This window comes from Astatotilapia calliptera, chromosome 19 (assembly GCF_964374335.1).
Source record: "Astatotilapia calliptera chromosome 19, fAstCal68.1, whole genome shotgun sequence".
Taxonomy (NCBI): Eukaryota; Metazoa; Chordata; class Actinopteri; order Cichliformes; family Cichlidae; genus Astatotilapia; species Astatotilapia calliptera.
The window spans coordinates 18,533,725-18,542,591 of record NC_137440.1 but is presented as its reverse complement, the minus strand read 5'-3'; the positions used below and the strand labels follow the sequence as shown (position 1 = coordinate 18,542,591).

General features: G+C 40.8%; 1 protein-coding gene across 1 annotated transcript; it reads left to right on the top strand.

Moving 5' to 3' along the window:
- The first annotated feature begins 256 nt into the window (after positions 1–256).
- cnih1 (cornichon family member 1) lies at positions 257–7,986 on the top strand. The gene is made up of 5 exons (XM_026151384.2): positions 257–477; positions 3,185–3,253; positions 5,673–5,785; positions 5,901–6,044; positions 6,406–7,986. The coding sequence occupies exons 1-5, from the start codon at positions 397–399 to the stop codon at positions 6,431–6,433; spliced, it is 435 nt and encodes a 144-aa protein (XP_026007169.1). The 5' UTR covers positions 257–396; the 3' UTR covers positions 6,434–7,986.
- Positions 7,987–8,867: the final 881 nt, after the last annotated feature.

Here is an 8,867-nt window from a genome sequence, read left to right as displayed (position 1 = left end):
TTGATCCATCATGTAATACCATCTGGACAACATCTGATTGGCCCTGACTTCATTTTTAGGCACAACAATGATCATAAACACACTACCAATGCAGTAAAAGCATACCTGGATAGAAAACCACACAATGGACACTATTCCTGAAACTGTGGGACTCCAGGAGACAAAGAAAACACCGAAGTTCAGAAAGAAATTCCAGGAGATGGCGCTAATGCATGTTAAAAGTGATTTCAGATAAGTAAATGGTCCAGTAGGTGGCGGTAACGCACCCTGCTGTAAGATGGTTGACTTGCAGCCACTAACACTCAAAGAAGAAGGGGAAGAAGCAGTAATCGGTTGGGAAGCTGCCTGCATCATCTGCCGATCGAGCCAGGAACCGACCAGCAGAACCGGAGAAAAATGGCGTTCACATTCGCGGCCTTTTGCTACATGCTCGCACTGCTGCTAACGGCCGCGCTTATCTTCTTCGCTATCTGGCATGTAAGTACACATTTCTAGGTCGCCTGCCAAACGGTGCGGACGTAAAAGTAGAAAGAATGAGAAAGACGGGCTAACAGTGAGCTAACGAAGCCTGGGAATGAATGGCACACACCCTGTCCGGTCGGCTAGGACAACAAGTTAGCAGTTTTAACACCAAGACGTGTTTTTAATAAACTATTTCCCATCATCCATATAGAGCTCAACACCACTTTTACATGTTTTATACCCCTTTATTTTGTTTGTATCGCTTGCCAGCTCAGAGTGCAGTGTTGGCTAGTTAGCATGCTAAGCTAACGTTTGGCTGTCATGTGTTTATCGACATGTCACATCTCTGCATTGTGTAATACCGCCAGGTTTTGCAGTCACAACCCCAACGTAAGCATGGGGAGTTTGGAGCACATTAAACTAGCTGTAAATAATTAACTAGCTGTTCAGTCATTTACTAGATTGAGGTAATCAGTGACGTGGCTTGGGATAAATAATAAATAAATAGATAAATAAACTTTCCAGTTTGGATATCTTCAGTTTTCTGCTTCTGGCTGGTCATATTGGAGAACTTACCTGTTGTATTGTGAATAAATAACTTGAAGACAGAGAACATGCAATTTGCTTTTGAATGCAAACCAAATACTAATTTTCTTTGATTTTCATTCATATCACTGATTAAAAAGCTTATTTGAAGTAATACAATCATACAAGGTAATCTTACTCCTTTCTGTAAAAGACCCTCTCTAAGTATTTCAAACCATGTTTCAAACAAATCAGCCTCACAAATAAGTTAAATATGAGAATTTAGCTTATCTGATTGTATCCACACTTGAAATCAGGGTTCAGTATTTTGCCGAAGGATACCTGACAAGTATTCTATCACCTGAGCCACAACCTACCCAATACCCGAAGATGTAGTAAATTAATTTTCTATAAAATGACCTATTTTGTTTAGATTCTGCTTTCTTTTTTTTTTTTAAAGATGGTGCTGCATCTTAAAGTTTTTTTGTTCCTGTTTTTTAACATGTCTCTGGTTACTGCAAGCGAAAGAATAAGGGAGCAGTTTTGGTGTGAATATTATACGTGTTATTGGGATATTTTACCACTTTAATGTAGAGCATAGGTGTCAAACTCTGGCCCGTGGGCCAAATTTGGCCCGCAGCCTAGTTACATTTGGCCCGCGAAGCCATACCAAATTACTATTAGAGCTGGCCTACAGGTATTATACAGCTAATATATATATTGTTTAGTATTAAGCTTTGCTTGTTCCATATTCAGTTTTTCAGCAAAACGTGTTTGAGTCCATTAGAAAAGATTCATTCTTATATCTGGAGGAATAAATATATTGGAATAAATATATTTCAATAAATATATTTCAATAAATATTAACGTTAACTCGCGACTTTGTTTCAGTTTTGAATTTTGGCCCACTGTGTATTTGAGTTTGACACCCCTGATGCAGAGGAATCATTTACTAACAAGCAAATGATCCTCTGTTTGATTTCGGGAGGAGATAGAAATCCCTTTGGGGCTGTGTCAGGAAGGACATCCAGCATAAAGACTCTGCCAAATCAAAAATGTGGTAAAAGTAGCTTTTATTCTATGCTAAAGTTTGTCAAATGGCCTGGCCTGTATTTATATAGCGCTTTACTAGTCCCTAAGGACCCCAAAGCGTTTTACACAACCAGTCATCCACCCATTCACACACACATTCACACACTGGTGATGGCAAGCTACATTGTAGCCACAGCCACCCTGGGGCGCACTGACAGAGGCGAGACTGCCGGACACTGGCGCCACCGGGCCCTCTGACCACCACCAGTAGGCAACGGGTGAAGTGTCTTGCCCAAGAACACAACGACCGAGACTGTCCAAGCCGGGGCTCGAACCGGCAACCTTCCGATTACAAGGCGAACTCCCAACTCTTGAGCCACAATCGCCCCAGCCACAAAGCTGAGGGTATAGCAGATGAGTTTGTTTGAGCTGATTATAACTTGGGGTTTAGTCTTTTCTGAAAGCCATTAACCATGAGTGACATGCATAGTCATAGTTTGGTTGGACTAGAACAGATCATTTATCATTTGCCTTTGTTTTACTGAGATGAATTAATATTTTGTCTATAGGAGTGGAATTTTTGCAGTTACCTTATACATGATACATTTTTAGTTTCTCCTAGATGTGTTAAATGATTAGTTGAGCTAATTTCAAACAGAGTCACATTTGGCTAACAGAATTCTACCGTTGTTATGTTTGCAGTTACTGGCAAAAAGCATAACTTCAGTTTTCCTAAGAGGAAGTCAAAGCTTATTTTCCTGTAGTCAGAGGCTAACAGATTAGAATTTTAGTTAAATATTGTTAGGATTAGGGGGAAAAAGTTCACAATACAGAGCTTCAGACCTGTTATTAATGTAGATGGGGAAAAGTAATAGACCTGAAATAGATCCTTGTGGTACACCACAAGTAACATTTCCAGCTGGTGACCTTTTGTCACCTATTGATTAAATCTATTGCTTTTATATTCATCCACAGTATTAAAAGCCATTTGAAAGTCAGTAAATACAGCACCAGTATACAAGGCATTATCCATATTAAATCAAATTTTATTGTGAAGGTATATAAGAGCAGTATGGGTAGTGTAACCTGGTAAAATATTATTGCACCTGCTGTCCTCTGAGTCTCTGTTTTTAACATTTTACCATTGATCACCTTGGTCCTTCAGATAATCGCTTTCGATGAGCTGAAGACTGACTACAAGAATCCTATAGATCAATGTAACACTTTAAATCCGGTAAGTGATCTCACCTCTTCAGCTATCATACCTTCCTTGCATGCAGATATGCTCTGATGAAAGATGTTCTCTTTATTTTAGTACAACTTTATCCACCTATCTGTCTTTTTCTCTCATTTCTCTGCACTGTTATGCTAAATAACCTGCCTGTTATAACTTCAGTGATCTTGTCAGCTGTCAAACTCTAACAGCCTTTTTGTTTTTCCTTATCTGCTTTTTTTTTTTTTTTAAACCACTTTTAACGACAAAAAGACAGTTGAAAAGGTCAAAAAGATTAAAAGAGTCAAAATTGCATTAAAGGTTTGTACCAATCTTTAAAATGCCCGCTCAAGTCCAACTCAGTCTGCAGTCTTGTCATTTTGCACGGGGAAGTGTTTGCAAACGTCTTTTCAGTTAACTAATCTTTAGGTCAGGGTTCAGCTCGGGATTAGACAACATGCCACCTGTGCCTCACCTGTATCCTTTTTATTTCCTCCCCCCACCTACACGGTCATTATAGTTTTATTTTTGGCTTTTCAATCTCTTCTTTGTATTTCTCTCCTGTACGCCTCAAAGTTCAGCTTCAGACTGATTGCACTGGCTAACAGGCATGTTTTCAGCTTTCTTGAACTACCTTTTTTTGGCCGTAGAAGCAAATGGATATCTAACAGTGGGTAAGCACTATACTCTTGGACGAACAGTCCTCCTTATTGATTATGAATTAAGAATAGCTGTTAACTGAAAAGACTTGCAAATGCTCAAAACATGCATGATCTTTACTACAACCTACCCTTTGTTTGCATATAGTTACAAGTATAGAGTATTCCCAGGAAACTCTGAGAGATGGGTATCTTGTTTTCCATTTGAAACAGCAGTTCTGGCAGAGCTTGCACATAACTGTTAGGATGGTATAGAATCACAGCAGCCCGAACACTAGTCTTTTGATTTTGTAAAACCCCCCCCCCCCCTTTTTTTTTTTTTTAATACTTTGCGTGTTTGATTTTTCCAAGACAGCTTGTTTTATTCTTCAATCATCGGTTTTCTTAAATGCATGTCACAACTTGTTTTTTTGCAAGGTGAATGCTACAATTTGAGTCAGCAATTAGCAGACCTAGGCCACTGTTTATGATCTCAGTGTTGGCTCTAACCCGCATCACCTGCGGTTCAGAACAGATGGCTGCAGAATCCAAACACTCTCCAGCTCAGCAATATTTAGAGCTCCTGATTGGTCAGTGATTCGTAGCTGAAAAGTGAAGGTTCCTCTACGTTTAAGCCTTGACATGCTCCACAGTCCGATTTGCAGTTTTGGCCTCTTTTTTTCTCAGCTCAGTTGGCACAATAAATTTATTTATTTTTTTGTGCAGTTGTTTTGTATTTGGCAGCACAGTGCAGGATTTCAGCACATTTAAAGCCCGTCCCGTCCTTCCTGCAACTTCCTCTTTCCCACACACCCCTCACCCTTCCATCTGTGGGCTGTTGGTTGCCCCCTCCTCTCCGCCCTCTGCTCTTATTTTTAATGCATGGCTTCCATGTGGCGCCTCCATCTGCCCCCCTGAACCCCGCAACCAGCTCGAACTCTGTCAACCTGAGGCAGACTGCTGCATCGACAATGCTAAGCGTGCTCACAGCATGGTCCTTTTCTGGTGTGTTGTCCAGTGCGCTTGTCAGGAAGTGGAATGATCTGTAGGTTCACCCTCACTGCAGAAAATGTCGATGTTGGGATGCGCAGATATTCTTCAGAGCAATTTGTCCCCCTTTAATTGTGGTCACACTTGATAATGCATGACATAACCAGGGTGGGAAATTAACCATGTTCTCTATCCATTTGCAACAGTTTATTAAAAAAAAAATTATGCAAGCACCACATGTTTCTTCAGTGACTAAAAGAGGCGATTATACAAATTAATTTTCTCAATGCGTAGCCACATATGGCTTCACTGTGGCACCTTTTGTAAGCATTAAACAAGTGAGGAATGGCTTAAAATCTGCATATGGATGATTTTAATTTTTCACCCTGTTTCATGTGTTAAAATAAGGCAGTGTTTATGTGTTTTACATAATATAAGATGAAGCTGGACCTCACTAAAGGCCTGTATAGCACATGTAAAGCACAAAATTATAGCTTAACCAGAGTTCATTTGTGATTCAGTCCTTCTCTTGTATTCTTTCAGCTACTGCAATTTTTAGACGTCTGCTTCTTTAAATAGCGCCGCTTTCTCCTTGTAAAAAGGACTCATTACCTTTGAGGATTCGTTACATCACATTGTGTTGTCCTCTGATCAGTGTGCTTCAATTTCTAAGTCTCTGCATTTATTCCACACATTGAGTGGATTGATTAACTTTGTTTAGACAGTACATTACTAAGTCAGAATTAGAACAAGAGAATTGAACTATCAGCTGTATGCGAATATTGACATGTCTTCTTCCTTGGCTCCTTTAGCTGGTGCTCCCAGAGTATCTTATCCACTTCTTCTTCTGCGTGATGTTCTTCTGTGCGGCCGAGTGGCTCACCCTCTGTCTCAACTTACCACTGCTGGCTTATCATGTCTGGAGGTACGTATTCGAAAACACTGATCCTAGAGTCAACACCTGGTTTTACTTAACTAAACCTTTGTAAACAAGTCACATCTGCGTGTAACTCGCTGCTTTCATGTTTGCCTTTCTGCAGGTATATGAGCAGACCTGTGATGAGCTGTCCAGGACTTTACGACCCAACAACCATCATGAACGCTGACATCCTGGCGTACTGTCAAAAAGAAGGCTGGTGCAAACTGGCTTTCTACCTCCTGTCATTCTTCTACTATCTCTACGGGTATGTTTTTCACTTGTATTTTTCTGCTCTTTACTTTTCATTTGTATCTGCTGAGAGAAGAATCTTTGAGACTTAGACTTCATTACGGCGGCTATTGTTTGCAGTGCAAAAAATGTGTGGATATGAAGATATGTTGATCCTGGGGTAGTTTTGTCAGAGAGGCGGACACCACTTTATTTGTTCGTTGAAAGGTAGAGGCAGTCAGTAGTGACAGGAGAGCAACACAGCATGGCTCTGTCTAAAATCTGCCTACCAGCAGCTTTTAAAAAGGCGCTCAGTCTTCCTTTGTCAAACAACAATTTTTGGATTTATGTACCAGTCTTGATGCTTATTTAGATATTCCTCTTGTTCTCTCCAACAGGATGATCTACGTTCTGGTGAGCTCTTAAATGGTGCGATGAAGCAAAAGGACCTGCATGTACAGTAAACGACCAGACACTATGATCTTAGTGCTGGAGCACTGGACCTGCTGGAGACCACCTTTCAGCAACACAAGACGCCATTTCCAAGTGGACAAACCTGTCATTTCAGAAACATTTAGCCAGTTTTAAGAGAATCCTGGTTGCAGTGTTCCTCTCATAGCACTATAGTTACAAAGCTTTTATGGAAAATACGGACAGACCTGAATGGACACATCTTTCTCTCTCTTCTTTTTTCCCTGTTTTTTTAATAGTGTTTTTTTTGTTTTTTGTTTTTTTATGCTTGGGATTGAAAATAAAGTTTGCTTTTTTTTCATCACGTTTCCCAACTGTTGAGTGTTTACAGACTAGGTAGACATTTTCAGGTGTGCATTTATCTGTGAGAATCTAAGCTGTGTGCTGAACTGCATTAGCTTTTTCTGTGAATAAGATCCCGGGCTTTAAAAGCCAATTTACACCTGCCACGTGACTCATTACCATGACTAAAATGAACAGCGGAGTGTAAAACAGACTTTTGTTCTTGCCCGCAGATGCAGAAGGTCTTATAACGTGACACTTTGAGGGCTGAAGTGCATGTTAACGAAACGTGTCGCACAAGGACTGTAGTAGTCTGGTTGTCGGTTATCACCTTTCAAGCTATCTGATGTATTGTTTCCATGCATCCCTGTCAAACTATTGCTGATATGTTTTCTTAAGTGTGGACCGCCATGTGTGTGATCTGTAGACCCGTCCTTGCAGGTATCTGTAAATAAAAGGTAGACTCAACAGTACTATAATGCAGCGGTTCCCACGGACTGGTTTGAGCCCGACAATATTTTCACGGACCGGCCTTTAAGGTGTCGCGGATAAATACAACAAAAAACTAGTACCGGTACTGAAAACAGATTTATTCATAACACACGTGAAAAGACCCAGGAAAACAGAGTTAACAAAAAAAACGATAACAAAATAACGCTAAAAACCCTGAAAACCATACATTTCACACCAGAGTCTCAACTCTCTCGGGCCACGGACCGGTACCGGCCCGGGGGTTGGGGACCGCTGCTTTAATGTATTCACCGTTAGGAAGGAACACTATCCTCCTCTTTCCTTTCGGCATTCAAGTTTTGATCGACATCAGCTGATGTGCCATACTGTTGAATGTACCTTTGAATTTCTTTTTGTCGTTGTGCGTTTTAATTTCAACACCAAATATTCCACATTGTTAGAAGATCCAACGTTTTATTTTTCATGTTTTCAATTTGACCTTTTTTCTTGTTTTTAGTAATTCTTCAGAATATCAAGCACTCCTTGCAGTATCGCTCATCTCCAGAATCAGAATCTAGACTGATGTTTTAGGCCACTGCAAAAAAAATTTCATTCATGTTAGAGTATTTATTGTCATGTTTAACATGTAAATTTATCAGGGAAAAGGATTATCATTTGTCACATTCAAATAAAGAAGTTTTTATGTGTTAGATCACATCAAATTACATCTAGGAAATTGTTTATTTAAATCTAAATAAACTATCCTGCTCTGTTAATGTGGACTGGAGTGTTATTTCTATGCAAATGTCAACAAAAAACCTTAAGACAGCCCTCATGTCTTTATATTTTGCCTCTAAGGAGCGAGACTTGTAATTATTCAAAGTGGGAAGCGTATCTGTAACCGGAAGGTCACCAGTTTGATCCCCGGGCACTCTGTCCTGGTCGTTGTGTCCTTGGGCAAGACACTTCACCTACCGCCTACTGGTGTTGGCCAGAGGGGACGATGGCGCAATGTGGCAGCCTTGCTTCTGTCAGTCTGCCCCAGGGCAGCTGTGGCTACAACTGTAGCTTGCCTCCACCGAATGTGAGAGTGAATGAATAGTGGCATTGTAAAGCGCTTTGGGTGCCTTGAAAAGCGCTATATAAATTCAATCCATTATTATTATTATAAGTATAAAAAGGCAGCAAGTGTTGTCCACAAACCACGCCCCCCCCCCCCCCAAAAAAAAAATTTAGTTACTCGTACCCTGTCATCAAAACACAATGTTCCTATCTTTAGTTGAATCTATTAAAATCTATTGCACTTAAAAAGAAGGGTGGCTGTCAAGAAGCCGTTCTTAAAGAGGAGCAATAGAAAAGGCTGAGGTATGCTAAATTATACAAGAACTGGACTAATAATCCAATGCAAACGTTATTGGCAGTGAAATGCCAATAACGTCGGGGCGATCGTGGCTCAAGAGTTGGGAGTTCGCCTTGTAATCGGAAGGTTGCCGGTTCGAGCAGTCTCGGTCGTCGTGTCCTTGGGCAAGACACTTCACCCGTTGCCTACTGGTGGTGGTCAGAGGGCCCGGTGGCGCCAGTGTCCGGCAGCCTCGCCTCTGTCAGTGCGCCCCAGGGTGGCTGTGGCTACAATGTAGCTTGCCATCACCAGTGTGTG

Bases quoted from the DNA above. Each gene is read 5' to 3' on its own strand.
- cnih1 (XM_026151384.2), top strand. From the start codon at position 397: ATGGCGTTCACATTCGCGGCCTTTTGCTACATGCTCGCACTGCTGCTA. The intron at 3,254-5,672 runs GTAAGTGATCTC...TGGCTCCTTTAG, and splicing joins AATGTAACACTTTAAATCCG to CTGGTGCTCCCAGAGTATCT. The intron at 6,045-6,405 runs GTATGTTTTTCA...TCTCTCCAACAG, and splicing joins TTCTTCTACTATCTCTACGG to GATGATCTACGTTCTGGTGA.